We start from the raw sequence: 13,796 nt of genomic DNA, 5'->3' as shown, positions 1-13,796 counted from the left end.
TGTTGACAATTAGGAGCGATTAATGTGGGCAAAATACAAGCGTTTTCACTGTTTAATTGCTACTGTGGGTATGTTCTATGAAATGAATCCCCGCATATTATAACTGCGCCGAATGCCATCACCACCCAAAATCAGTCAATTCACGGTCTTTTCCCAGAGGAACATTTACTGTTGAGAATTGTTTCCTTTCCTGCATCTGTTACTTCTTGAAATAAATCACAGTGATTCTCGGGACATGAATATACACGATGTGACTGAGTGATCACTGATGAGGAGAAATCACGCCAACAATCAGATTCACAACAACTTGTTTTCAGACTCTGCACATATGAAATTTTACGGCCTTTTCACATTTCGACGATTGGGGAAACGGGCCGTTATTCTTCGTGTTCAACGAGCTGCTGCCTGTTCATTGGTTGCTCTCAGAATGGGGACCTCACTCAGCCAATGACAGTGAGCACTGAAGGTCCAATCATCAGGCTCCCTTTCCATTCCTCCAAAAGGTACAGGAAGGGCGACTGCGACCTCAGCTTCTTATTGGCAGTGAAGGAGTTGGTGAAATTGTGGAGATGAGTGGACGAGGGAAATCTGGTGGTAAAGCTCGGTCCAAGGCCAAGTCTCGCTTGTCCCGGGCTGGACTGTAGTTCCCTGTGGGCCGTGTTCACAGGCTCCTGAGAAAGGGCAACTATGCTGAGTGGATGGGCGCTGGAGCCCCGGTCTATTTGGCTGCTGTGCTTGAGTACCTGACAGCTCAAATCATCGAGCTGGCTGGGTCAACAAGACTTGCATCATCTCCAGATGGCTGCAGCTGACGGTCCTACAGTTGGCGTAGAAACACCCATAATTTGATCAGCTGCGAACAGGAGGTATATAAGATCTAATTTGTGACTAGGAACTGGACTTCATCTAACAGAGAGAGAACACAAGCTGCTGTGCGATTGGCTGTGGTTTCATTTTAAATGGCCTGCCAATTTTGGAGAAAAGTTTGATGGAAACTGTCAAGATTGTATGTCAAATATCATAAATGTTAGATAGAGTTTAGTTCAACATAATTATTTGCATCAATTATATTTAACAATGCAACAATTGCACAAAATGAAATCAGACATCAGAAATGTTTTAGATGTGGTTAAGAAATAGCCACCTTTTCACACTGCGTCATGTTCTAAAGTTAGAACTTTTTGAATGGATTTAGGCAAGTTTTTAGAACAGATTATCGGTCTTTCTTTGGCTTGGCTTCGCGGACGAAGATTTATGGAGGGGTAATGTCCACGTCAGCTGCAGGCTCGTTTGTGGCTGACAAGTCCGATGCGGGACAGGCAGACACGGTTGCAGCGGTTGCAAGGGAAAATTGGTTGGTTGGGGTTGGGTGTTGGGTTTTTCCTCCTTTGTCTTTTGACAGTGAAGTGGGCTCTGCGATCTTCTTCAAAGGAGGTTGCTGCCCGCCGAACTGTGAGGTGCCAAGATGCACGGTTTGAAGTGAGATCAGCCCACTGGCAGTGGTCAATGTGGCAGGCACCATGAGATTTCTTTAGGCAGTCCTTGTACCTCTTCTTTGGTGCACCTCTGTCTCGGTGGCCAGTGGAGAGCTCGCCATATAACACGATCTTGGGAAGGCGATGGTCCTCCATTCTGGAGACCTGACCTACCCAGTGCAGTTTGATCTTTAGCAGCATGGATTCGATGCTGTCGGCCTCTGCCATCTTGAGTACTTCATTGTTGGAGATGAAGTCGCTCCAATGAATGTTGAGGATGGAGCAGAGACAATGCTGGTGGAAGCATTCTAGGAGCCGTAGGTGATGCCGGTAAAGGACCCATGATTTGGAGCCGAACAGGAATGTGGGTATGACAACGGTTCTGTATACGATAATCTTTGTGAGGTTTTTCAGTTGGTTGTTTTTCCAGACTCTTTTGTGTAGTCTTCCAAAGGCGCTATTTGCCTTGGCGAGTCTGTTGTCTATCTCGTTGTCGATCCTTGCATCTGATGAAATGGTGCAGCTGAGATAGGTAAACTGGTTGACCGTTTTGAGTTTTGTGTGCCTGATGGAGATGTGGGGGGGGGGGGGGGCTGGTAGTCATGGTGGGGAGCTGGCTGATGGAGGACCTCAGTTTTCTTCAGGCTGACTTCCAGGCCAAACATTTTGGCAGTTTCCCCAAACAGGATGTCAAGCGCTGAAGAGCTGGCTCTGAATGGGCAACTAAAGCGGCATCATCTGCAAAGAGTAGTTCACAGACAAGTTGCTCGTGTGTCTTGGTGTGAGCTTGCAGGCACCTCAGATTGAAGAGACTGCCATCCGTGCGGTACCGGATGTAAACAGCGTCTTCATTGTTGAGGTCTTTCATGGCTTGTTTCAGCATTATGCTGAAGAAGATTGAAAAGAGAGTTGGTGTGAGAATGCAGCCTTGCTTCACGCCATTGTTAATGGAGAAGGGTTCAGAGAGCTCATTGCTGTATCTGACCCGACTTTGTTGGTTTTCGTGCAGTTGGATAACCATGTTGATAACCATATTATTCCACAAAATCCATATTTATTTTTATTGGTGAATATGGAAGGAACAAGACCTGAATTAAAACAATAATTTTATCAAGTTAAATTTATTAAAATAGCTTTAGTGGTGGGAAGGAAATGTATTGCAGTGACTTGGAAATCAGATGTACATTTGAGTATAGAAAGATGGTATTTGGAAATGTACACCATAATTTGCAAAACAAATATTGAATTTTCATACAAGTTTGGAGCTCGTATATGCAAAGTTTAAGGCAAACATGTAAAAATGTACTTCCGGCCTCTTAAGCCCTATAATAATCTTCCCCAAAGTTGTTTAATATAAATGCTGTAAGACTCCAGAGTGTGAGCTAATCCTTTGAGCAATCCCAATTGATATTACTTTTTCTATATATTGTGATGGTGCACTCTCTCAGGGTGAACCAGCCCCGCTTATAATGCCACATGACGAGGCAGCCCTGGGAAGATGGCACCATCGGGGGTTTCTTCCACACTCAAACCTCCCACATGGCGCATGCCCCAGGGAGCAATTGTGATGTCATCATGCAGGTGGTGACTGAACCAATGCTGCCCTTAAAGGGGCACATGCCAAATTCAAATAAAACAGTCATTAACGACCTTCAGCGTGGTGGCTTTGCTTCTTACTCTGTTCACCTGCCACAATATTTTAATTTTATCTTTATATAATTTGTTTATACAACTATATATTGTATCTTTTTATCATAACTTTTATAGTTGGATGGGGCAAGAAGGTGGGGAGGGGAGAGTGGGCATTGACTTTGGGTAATATATAATTACAGGGATGAAAATTTTAAATAAAATATTCAAAAAGAACGAAAATGGGCTGCAGATGGACTGGACTGTCCTGAAGCTGAGGGGAACCAGATCTGCCAGAGGCTGGAGAAAAATGACTGTTCCCTGGAGGGAGGTTTCCAGGCTTTGAACAACACTGCATTATTAAAGAGTTGTGTTGGGCAGAGAGTGGAGATTGCCTCGAGGAAAACCTCAGCTGTAGATCACCTCATTCTTTAAATCGACTGTGTATGTTCTAAATCACAATTAATTAAATTTTAATCCCAATTTGTTCTCGTTGCTGGTTTTCTGCTTCCTCTGTGAGGCGGTGGGCAGCTCTTAGAAAAGACTTTGTTTTGTTGTGTGGAGAAAGGATGATTTCTTTGCCACTGAAGCCATAAAGAGTGTGGCCCTGGTGTTTCAGAGCATACACCACATCCATGGTGGTGACCATCTTATGCTTGGTTGCTTGCTGTAGGTGACGGCATCCCTGATCACTTTCTCCAAGAAAATCCTCAGCACCCGCATGTCTCCTCATAGATCAGCCTTGAAATCTGCTTGACTCTGCCACGGTGAGCCAGGCAAGTTTGGTAAATATCCTGGATGTTATCATGGAGCACTTAGTGGTGCTGCTTGGCTCTGCCTTTGCCCAGTTCTTTGACTCCTTTGCCTGCTAGACATGATGCTGATCCCTCCAGTCACTGCTTAGTGACAGCTCCACTGTTGCTGTTCCCTTTTACACATAGCAATTTGAGCTGGCCGAGGATCACACAGTGAAAGGGAGGGGAGGAGTCAGAATCAGAGTGACAGACAGAGCAGAAGCCTCTTGTTTTCCACTCCGGCCCTGTACCCTGAAACCACCTAATCTCTTAAATGATTTTCACATTTCACCACAAACTCTCAGAAATGAAATAGAACACCTAATGAATTCCAACTGTCCTGTGGATTGGCAAGGAGAGGAATTATGGACTCGGTCACACATGGAGAAAGAATCCATGGGGAATCCTACACATTCCCAGAAAATACTAGATGTGGGTTGGAATCCAAAACTCTCATGATTCCCCATGTTTTAACATCTAGAATGAATCCAAATCCACTGTCGTGAATGGGTTCCAGGTAAATCCCACCACCTCTTATTGAACAAGAGATCTCTGCAAATAATCCTGCCCCAAACCCATCCACAGCACCAGACATGTTAGTAACAGAGTTATTTAGAATGAGGACAAGTTCTGTGAGGCAGAGGAGGGTAGTGATAGAGGGTGACTGGTTGGGTCTTTAGTCCAGGAATAAGTGAAGTGTTTCAGTGTGTGGGGATAGAGGTGGGGATTTGACATCCATCATGAAGATGAGGAGGTCCAGTTCGGGGAATGTGAAGTCATTAAGGAGATGGAGGGCATGTAATGTGTTGCAGATGTAGGTGGGGAGGGATTGGATCAGAGGAGAAAGAAGAAACTAGTCTGGTGGGGCAAGAGTAAGCAGAAACAATCAGTCTGCCCAGATAATTGGGTTTGTGTATCTTGGGTAGAAGATAGAAACGGGCAGTGTGGGGGTGGTAGAGAGTAGGTTTGGTGGACATGAGGGGCAGTGACCAGAGATGATGAGGTTGGAAATGGTATTGGAAACAGTGACTTGAAGTGTGGTGGTGGGGTCCTGTGGGAGGGGTCAATAGGGGGTCTGAGAGCTGTTTACTTGCCTCGGCAAGGTAGATATCAATGAGCCAGACCACAACAGCACCATCCTTGTGTGCGGATTTCATTGTGAGGTTAGAATACTAGGAGGCTGGTGGTAAAGTTGAGACGGTTGATGTCTTGGTGGCAGTTGGAAAACATAAGGCCCAGAGTGGGTAGCTGACCAGGAAAAGATGTCCAGGAGGAGGAAGAAGGTTTAAAGTGGGAGAAAGGGTCTTGGATGGGGGTGGGAGTGAAGAGTCACAGTCTTGGAAATTAAACTGGAGGAAGAGACGACGGAAGGAGAGTTTGGGATCTAAGCGTGCACGGAATTCATTGAGGTGTGGGCGGAGAGGGGCGAAGGATAGGTAGTGTCTGAGCTGGGAAACCACAAGGAACTCCTGAGAATCCGCAGCTTAGACGATAAACCAGTGCTGGGAACTGTGCTCCCGTCTACTGTTTGTGCTGTGAAGGTGCGGAGGGTAACATTGTGTCAGAGAGACTGTGTTCAAGGGGTGGTGTCTGACTGGAGTCTCTGTGTTTGTGGATCCGATCACAGCGACGGATTTGCCGGCCCCTCCTGTGAAAGATGACAAGTTTTCCCAGTCACGGGATAGCGTCGGCCCCCAGCTCAGTGCTGAAGTGGGAATGAACGTCAAAGTTTTGGTTGGTTTTAATATTTCTGTCGGAAAGCAGGAAACATGTCAGTAATTGGGGGAGAGAACGCGGTCGGTGCAGGAATGAAACGGGTTTAAACGGGAAGTATCTCATTGAATTCGGATCAAAATCCCTTTACAACAAACATTCGGTCCTCGGAGACAGTCGGGGGTGAGTCCGGGACTCCGGGGTTTCCGATGTTAATAGGAATGGGAGAATTTTGGAGGGGACAGAAACACAGAGAGGCGGTGGTGGCGGGAGCTGACAGCAGGATGTCTCCGCCCCGTCCGCTCGCTGCCTTTAAGTTGCTCTGTGCTGCCGCCTCCCGCTTCATTTCTCACTCAGTTCTGAAACTCGGGGAGAAATTGTGAGAGTCGCCGACATGACCGAGACCGCAGCGGCCGAAGCGGCTCCTCCTGCCACTCCCGGCGCCCAAACCAAGGCTCCCAAGAAGAAGAAGGCGGCCGCTCGGCCCAAGCCAGCCGGTCCCAGGCTGGGCGATCAGATCGACAAGATTGTGGCGGATTGCCGCGAGCGCGGGGGGATGTCCTACTTCGCCATAAAGAAGGCTCTGTCCGCTGGCGGCGTTGATGTGCATAAGTCCGCCTCGCACATCAAGACGAGCATCAAGAGGAAATTGGACAGCGGCCTCCTGGTTCAATGCAAAGGCTCGGGCTTGTCGGGTCACTTCAAGGCCGGGAAGAAAGAAAGAACAGTGTCATTGGCAAAGAAAGCGAAGAAACCAGCGGCCACGGCGTCGAAGTCCAGGAAGTCGGTGGCAAAGAAGTCTTCGGCCAAAAGACCAGTCATCAAGAAATCGCCCTCCAAGAAACCCGCGGCCAAGAAATCTCCCAGCAAGAAACACGGCGCCAAGAAGCCAGCGGCTAAAAAGACGGCGGCCAAGAAGCCAGTGGCCAAGAAGGCGACCCCGAAGAAGTTCAAGAGCCCCCCGAAGGCCAAAGTCACCAAGGTGAAGGCGACCAAAAAGGTTGTAAAATCCAGGGCCCGGCCGAAATCTAAACCCAAGGCAGCGGCCAAGAAGTGAAAGAAAAAGCTCAATGTGTAAAGTCCTGACCCCAACGGCTCTTCTCAGAGCCACCCACATCCCTCAGTGAAGAGCTGCTACCCAGTCACGTCACTCCTGTTCCGGGACCACGTTCACATTCCAGCGGGGAATCATTCACGCGAAGCCCGGTAACTCCATCATATTCTCTGCACCCGCCCGGTCCCAGTGTCCAAATAAAATCCTGACAACGGGATGTCCGGGACAGGCTTCACTCGGTCTGGGAATGTGATCGACTCCTGTCTCCGTTCAATACCAATTCCTTTAGGCAGATTCTGGGGGAGAGTATTAAATTGTACTGACAATAACCAAAACAGCAGTGCGAGTATAAGACAACTTTAATAAATCAATATTTACACTAAGAGGTCTTGGAAGACAACTTGGAAGTCTGGACTGTAGCTCTGGACTGCTTTATGTACAAGGTCACTGGGATGACCCCTGGCGACCTAGTGGTGTAATTACATATCACATGCCTCAGAATCTGCAGCCATCACAGGGAGGTTTCCCATATCAGCCGGGTTAAGGTGATTATTCACCGAGGAGGGGAGGTGTGGGGACAGGAGACAGGCTTCCGTGGTGAAACGGAAGGAGATGAGATCCGGGGAGTAGATTTGAGATGGAGATGAGGAAATGCCTTCTCCCTGAGGGAAGTGAATCTGCGGAATTCTCTGCCCAGTGAAGCTGCCTCATTAAATTCTTCCAAAACTCAGATTTCTTAAAAGGAGTGGATTAAGGGTTATGGGAAATGGTGATAAGTCCAAGTGCAGATCAAGTCTCTTATTGAAAGCAGAGCAGTATCATTGGGCCGAATGGCTATCTCCTGCTCCTAATTTGAATGTACCCTTGACTCCTTCCTATGTTAACTAAGGGACAGAGCTTCAGCAGGAATATCACCATTAGTTAATTGCCACAGCGCCTATTTAAAGCTTTCATATTTCAGGAAATCGGAAAAAATGTAACCCCATGTGTGTTGTTCGCGGTCACTGTTTCTTTTCTGCTGCTGATCACGGTTGGAAATTGGCGATTTTCGGGGCCGGGGCCGGGGCGGAAGATGAGAGGCCGCTCTCTGCTCTCTCTGTCACTCTGACTCTGTCTCCTCCCCTCCCCTTCACTGCACGTCCTCAGCCAGGTCGGGGCGCTGTGTATAAAAGGGGCCGGCAGCAGTGGGGCTGTCATTGATCAGCGACTTCAGTGAGTGGGACCATGTCTGGCAGAGGAAAAGGAGATAAAGGACTGGGCAAAGGTGGAGTCAAGCGGCACCATAAAGTTCTCCGTGATAACATCCAGGGCATCACCAAACCCACCATCCACCGCCTGGCTTGGCGTGGCGGAGTGAAACACATCTCGGGGCTGATCTACAAGGAGACCCGCGGGGTGCTGAAGGTTTTCCTGGAGAATGTGATCAGGGATGCCGTCACCTACACCGAGCACGCCAAGCACAAGACGGTCACCGCCATGGATGTGGTGTATGCTCTGAAATGCCAGGGCTGCACTCTCTATGGCTTTGGCGGCTGAAGAACTCCGTCCTTTCTCCACACAACAAAAACATTCTAAGAGCCACCCACGGCCTCACAGAGGGAGCAGTGATCTGGCAACGTGAACAAATTGGGATTAAATTTTAATAATTTGTTTTCTGAAAATAATTCCATCATGTATTTAGATTTTATTTAACTAATATCATGCTCAGGAGTTGACGAGGAAAGACTTTAAATTCATGGTAGATTTAAAGAGTAAGTGTGATCTGCAGCCAAAGTTTTTCTCAAGGTGATATCCGCTCTCTGTTCCACACAACTTTATTGAGGGAGCAGTCGCTTTTCTCCAGCCGAGCTAAATTCCATCCGCTTCAGCAGCGGTTCAGTCCATCAATGGCCCATTTTCAGACACACTGGTGGAATGAGAAAATTCACTGATATTTAAAATGAATTTGATTTGATCTGAGTGAAAATCAGGGAGAACCAGTTTCCATCAAACCGTTCTCCAAAATTGGCGGGCAATTTGAAAATAAACTTCAGCCAATCGCACTGCAGCCTCTGTGTGCGTCTCTCTCTCTCTCTCTCTCAGGTCTGAAACGGCCCTGTGAGTCGTATGATGATGGAACCAATCACAGCCCTGGAACACGATGATTGCCATCTCTGCTCCATCCATTCAGAGCGGTGGGGCGGGTCTTCACCAATTAGTTACAAGTCCGAGCCTGAGCAGGTTTCACTATTTCAGTCTTCGTGTCTCAGATTGTGTGTACACTGTTGAAGTGGAATGTCTCAGACCAAGCAGACGACGCGCAAATTGACCATAGGGAAAGCTCCTCGCAAATAGCTGGCCGCGGGCGGAGTGAAGAAGCCTCATCGCTACCGACCTGGTACCGTGGCTCTGAGGGAGATCCGGCGCTACCAGAAATCCACCGAGCTGTTGATCCGCAAACTGTCCTTCCAGCGCCTGGTGCGGGAGATCGCTCAGGATTTCAAGACGTATCTGCGCTTCCAGAGCTCGGCCGTCATGGCCCTGCAGGAGGCAAGCGAGGCTTACCTGGTGCGCCATCCTGTAACCTACGCGTCACCATCATGTCCAAAGACATCCAGCTAGCCCGCCGCAACCGCGGGGAGCGCACCAAACACCACAAAAGGCTCTTTTCAAAGCCACGATCAAGATAGAGAAATGAGCTGTGACGTCTTGTGTAGTTGCCGGATTTTCTGTGATTGAAAATAATGTTCAGCAGAGAACAGCTGGAAACCCCAACGGTTCTTGTCCCATCTCTGTCCTGTGAATTTGGACTGGGTGTGTTAAATGGCGCTTTTTGTGTCTTGATCGTGACGTAAAAACAAAACCAACACCAATCTTCTGCTTTAATGACGTGGAAATGACTATTCAATCCCGCTAACCGCGGTGACCCGGGATTTACGCTCTCTCTTCCGTCAGGTCGACCTGCAATCTGACAATTCCACAACCATGTCCAGCCGATGGTTGACCGCAAGGATTTCGCTTGTCTGCGTTTGTAGCAGGTTGAATTAAGTATACGTAATACCGTGTCGGGATGTGGACTTGGGCGAAATTATTACATCTTAATTCTGTTCCGGTCCAGACCATTCTATTCTGCCCAGAAACTCGCCGAATTATAAAAAAAAATTCATAGAACCCATCTCCCCACCCCAGCCAGCTCCTCCAGACTTTCGTGGCATTTGAAAAGAGCCTTTGCATCACTGGGTTCGCTTCGTGCCGTTTCACTTATTAGTTCCGCCGGTTTTATTGGGCAACAGCACGGCCTAGATATTGGGCAGCACTCCGCCCTGAGCGGTGGTCACTCCTCCTAGCAGCTTGTTGAGCTCCTCGTCGTTGCGGACGGCCAGCTGCAGGTGTCTGGGGATGATACGTGTCTTCTTGTTGTCCCGGGCCGCGTTGCCGGCCAGCTCGAGGATTTCAGCCGTCAGGTACTCGAGCACAGCAGCCAGATAGACTGGGGCTCCGGCGCCCACCCGCTCAGCATAGTTGCCCTTTCTCAGGAGCCTGTTAACACGGCCCACGGGGAACTGCAGTCCGGCCCGGGACGAGCGAGACTTGGACTGAGCTTTCCCGCCAGATTTCCCTCGTCCACTCATGTCCATAATTTTCATCAACTCATGCACTACCAGTAAGAAGCTGAGGTCGCAGTCGCCCTTTTTGTATCTTTTGGAGGAATGGAAAGGGAGCCTGATGATTGGACCTTCAGTGCTCACTGTCATTGGCTGAGCAAGGTCCCCATTCCGAGAGCAACCAATGAACAGGCGGCAGCTCGTTGAACGCGGAGAATAACGGCCCGTTTCTCCAATCGCCGAAATGTGAAAAGGCCGTGAAATTTCATCTGTGCAGAGTCTGAAAACAAGTTGTTGTGAATCTGATTGTTGGCGTGATTTCTGCTCATCAGTGATCACTCAATCACGACACATTTACATCGTGTGTATTCATGTCCCGAGAATCGCTGTAAAGAGTTACCCGATTTATTTCAAGAAGTAACAGATGTGGGAAAGGAAACGATTCTCAGCAGTAAATGTTCCTCCGGAAAAACACCGTGAACTGACTGATGGCGTTCGGGGCAATTACAACATGCGGGGTTTCAGATCATAGAACGCACCCATAGTCGCAATTGAACAGTGAAAACGCTTGTATTTTGCCCACATTAATCGCTCCTAATTGTCAACATATTCAATGACCGTGAAAAACAGATGAGAATAAAACGTTTCCGTGGCCCTTTAGGGGGCAGGAATTCAACAGCGACACCAGGAACATGCAGCACCGAAATCGCAAACTTGGATCAACACAAACTGAGAATAAACGCGTGAAGCGGAAATTTCAAGATAATCAATCGCTCGGAAATTATTATGGAAACTGTGGTACAACACTTTCAGTGAGACTGTGAGTGGCTCTTAAAAGAGCCGTTGGGTTTTCTGTCTGTCTGGTCAGTTCCCTGTGAAGCTTTACTTGGAGCTGGTGTACTTGGTCACCGCCTTTGTCCCTTCCGACACGGCGTGTTTGGCCAACTCCCCGGGCAGCAGCAGGCGCACGGCGGTCTGGATCTCCCGCGAGCTGATGGTTGACCTCTTGTTGTAATGGGCCAGGCGGGAAGCCTCGCCCGCGATGCGCTCGAAAATATCGTTAACGAACGAGTTCATGATGCTCATGGCCTTGGAGGAGATCCCGGTGTCGGGATGAACCTGTTTCATCACCTTGTAGATGTAGATGGCGTAACTCTCCTTCCTCACCCTCCTGCGCTTCTTGCCGGCTTTGCCTGCTGGTTTGGCCAAGGCTTTCTTGGCGCCCTTCTTGGAAGCTGGTTTCTGATGCTCAGGCATTTTCTCGATCAGCTTCAAACACCGAAATAACCACAAACCAAGAGCGCAGGTTAAATAGGCAGCCCCGTCGCCCTATGCTAATGAGGGATTAGAAATAGAAAGGATTGTCATTGGTGATATATTTTGCGGTGACAGTTCTGGTTGGATACCCGAGCGAACAAATCACAGCGCCTCGCTCCACCAATCAGAAGTCGCTCTCTCTCACCGGGTCACTGTGGACAGGGAATCGGAGCCGATCCGGTGCAGTTCCCGCTGCTGTTTAACACAGGAGAAAGCACGGAATTGTGGAGGGTGTTTGGGGGGTGATTTGAAGAGTGGAATGTTTTAAGATTAAGGAAAAAAATAAAATGTACACAAAATGTAAAAATGATGATTTCTAAAATTGTAAACGGGCAGCAGGAGACGGAGGGAAAACGTTGACCTGAGTACACGGTGTGAAAGCGGGGCGTGAGGGCGACAGGGGGTGAAGCCGGTGCCTTCATGCGGAAGACGGGGGTGAGTTATTGGATCGTTTATACATTGGAGGAGAGAGGGTGTCAGTAAGTTCAGATCCTGTGGAAATGGACCAGTTTCTGGACCGGAAGAAATCTATCCTATCCTGTCAAAGGGAGAAGGGGAGAAGAGTGGAGGTTTTCGCTCGTCTCCGGCTACAGCCAGGGGGGCTGGAGGATGAAAACACCCTGCGCTGACTTTTTCTCACAACTTGAAGAAGGGCTCAGGTCCGAGCAGTCGGGAGAAGATCTTTACCTCCGGTGGACGCTGCGGGACCTGCTGAGATCTTCCAGCATTTCTATGTATTTCCTGAGAAAAAGAAGCGTGGCTTTGTCCTCAGTGCGCAGGTGCGAGGGAGCATGATTGACAGTTTTTATTGCCGAATTCGACGGGGAGAATGGTCTCGAGGCATGACTGACAGATTTCTGAAGTCGGGCATTGGTGGAAGATCGGAGACCGGTTGAGGAGGCGGGCTCTGTACTTGTTACGTTAGAAAGGGAGGTCACGTACTTTAGTTCCAGTTTTTGTCTCCGTTTTCTTGCGGTAATTGGAACGGTTTCAGGCCCCGTTGCATTGTGGGCAAAAACGTTGACATCTGACTAGGCCGTGTTCCACAATTAAACTTTTTTTTGTTTGAATTGGGTAACTTATTAGAACGAATAAATGGAGTAAAGTTCCTACAGGATCGAATGTTAGTTTTACTGGGAGAGGTTAGAGAAAGTAAGCCTCAATTAAAATTGAATATCTATTAAGTAAAATTTGTTTAAATTTGCTTTGGCAGGGGAAAGAGCATTTGAAACCATCATCATATAGACCTATTTCATTGTTAAATGCAGATGATAAAATAATATCTAAAATGTTAGCAAATAGAATACCAAAATATTTACCTAAATTAATAAATATTGATCAAACTGGATTTGTTTAATAAAAGGAAATTAGCAGATAATGTAATGAAATTAATGAGTATAATACATTTAGCATAATTAAGAGAGGTAGTTACTTTAGACACTGAAAAAGTGTTTGATAGACCTGAGTGGGATTTTTTATTCAATAAATTTGGAATAGCACCCACATTTATAGATGGGGTCAAAGGTCTTTATATAAACTTAAAGCAAAAATGGTAACAAATGGACAAGTAGACAAGTATATCCAATGTCATCTTCATTATTTATTTTAGCAATAAAGCCTTTGGCAGAATTAATTAGACTTGATGATGATATTAAAGGTTTTAAAGTAGATAGAAAATGGATAAGATTAGTTTAATTGCAGAAGATGTTATCATGTATTTGACTGAATCAGAAAGGTCATTAAGTAAATTGCAATTTAGACTGAAAGAATATGGTGTAGAACCTGGCTATAAAATAAATTGTGATAAAAGTGAAATAATGCCCACAGTAAAGGCAGACTAAAGGAAAGTCATTATAAGTGGCAGAGAGATGCAATAAAATATTTAGGTGTTAAAATTGATAACAATTTATTGAAATTGTATGAAAATGAATATTTTCCCTAGAATACAGAATTTATTTCAAATGTTACTTACATTTATACCATCAATTTTTTTCAAGAACTAAATAAGTATGTAAGGAAATTTTTTTGGAAAGGGAAAATGGCAAGAGTTGCATTAGAAAAAATAACATGGAAATTTGAATGAGGAGGACTAGAAATACCATGTTTTAAAAATTATTAATACAAAATAATAAATTAATATATTACCCCTTCCCCCCTCCAAACCACCCCACTAAAAAAAACCAAATCTACCCCTATCTTTACCTAAAAACTGAGCCTTTTACATAAATAG

The 13,796-nt window shown here is 46.8% G+C and overlaps 5 protein-coding genes across 5 annotated transcripts; 3 read left to right on the top strand and 2 right to left on the bottom strand.

Annotated features, from left to right (window-relative positions):
- Window positions 1-5,972: 5,972 nt before the first annotated feature.
- Window positions 5,973-7,037, top strand: LOC138764747 (histone H1-like). Its single transcript, XM_069940995.1, has one exon. The coding sequence runs from the start codon at window positions 6,006-6,008 to the stop codon at window positions 6,666-6,668; it is 663 nt and encodes a 220-aa protein (XP_069797096.1). The 5' UTR covers window positions 5,973-6,005; the 3' UTR covers window positions 6,669-7,037.
- On the bottom strand, window positions 7,007-10,415 carry LOC138764749 (histone H2A-like). The gene has a single exon (XM_069940997.1). The coding sequence runs from the start codon at window positions 10,397-10,399 to the stop codon at window positions 9,944-9,946; it is 456 nt and encodes a 151-aa protein (XP_069797098.1). The 5' UTR covers window positions 10,400-10,415; the 3' UTR covers window positions 7,007-9,943.
- Window positions 7,243-8,290, top strand: LOC138764754 (histone H4-like). The gene has a single exon (XM_069941002.1). It carries the CDS (start codon window positions 7,890-7,892, stop codon window positions 8,199-8,201), a length of 312 nt encoding a protein of 103 aa, XP_069797103.1. The 5' UTR covers window positions 7,243-7,889; the 3' UTR covers window positions 8,202-8,290.
- Window positions 8,694-11,873, top strand: LOC138764751 (histone H3, embryonic-like). The gene is given in 2 exon segments (XM_069940999.1): window positions 8,694-9,213; window positions 9,216-11,873. Coding segments are annotated over 2 exon segments (393 nt in total). The 5' UTR covers window positions 8,694-8,939; the 3' UTR covers window positions 9,335-11,873.
- LOC138764752 (histone H2B 1/2-like) lies at window positions 11,132-12,325 on the bottom strand. Its single transcript, XM_069941000.1, has 2 exons — window positions 12,254-12,325; window positions 11,132-11,583 (listed from the first exon to the last, which is right to left on the bottom strand). Exon 2 carries the CDS (start codon window positions 11,504-11,506, stop codon window positions 11,132-11,134), a length of 375 nt encoding a protein of 124 aa, XP_069797101.1. The 5' UTR covers window positions 11,507-11,583; window positions 12,254-12,325.
- Window positions 12,326-13,796: the final 1,471 nt, after the last annotated feature.

Source organism: Narcine bancroftii, chromosome 5 (assembly GCF_036971445.1).
Source record: "Narcine bancroftii isolate sNarBan1 chromosome 5, sNarBan1.hap1, whole genome shotgun sequence".
NCBI lineage: Eukaryota > Metazoa > Chordata > Chondrichthyes > Torpediniformes > Narcinidae > Narcine > Narcine bancroftii.
Note: the sequence above shows the minus strand (reverse complement) of the source record. Positions and strands in the feature narration are given on the sequence as shown.

Bases quoted from the DNA above. Each gene is read 5' to 3' on its own strand.
- LOC138764747 (XM_069940995.1), top strand. From the start codon at position 6,006: ATGACCGAGACCGCAGCGGCCGAAGCGGCTCCTCCTGCCACTCCCGGC.
- LOC138764754 (XM_069941002.1), top strand. From the start codon at position 7,890: ATGTCTGGCAGAGGAAAAGGAGATAAAGGACTGGGCAAAGGTGGAGTC.
- LOC138764749 (XM_069940997.1), bottom strand. From the start codon at position 10,399: ATGACAGTGAGCACTGAAGGTCCAATCATCAGGCTCCCTTTCCATTCC.
- LOC138764752 (XM_069941000.1), bottom strand. From the start codon at position 11,506: ATGCCTGAGCATCAGAAACCAGCTTCCAAGAAGGGCGCCAAGAAAGCC.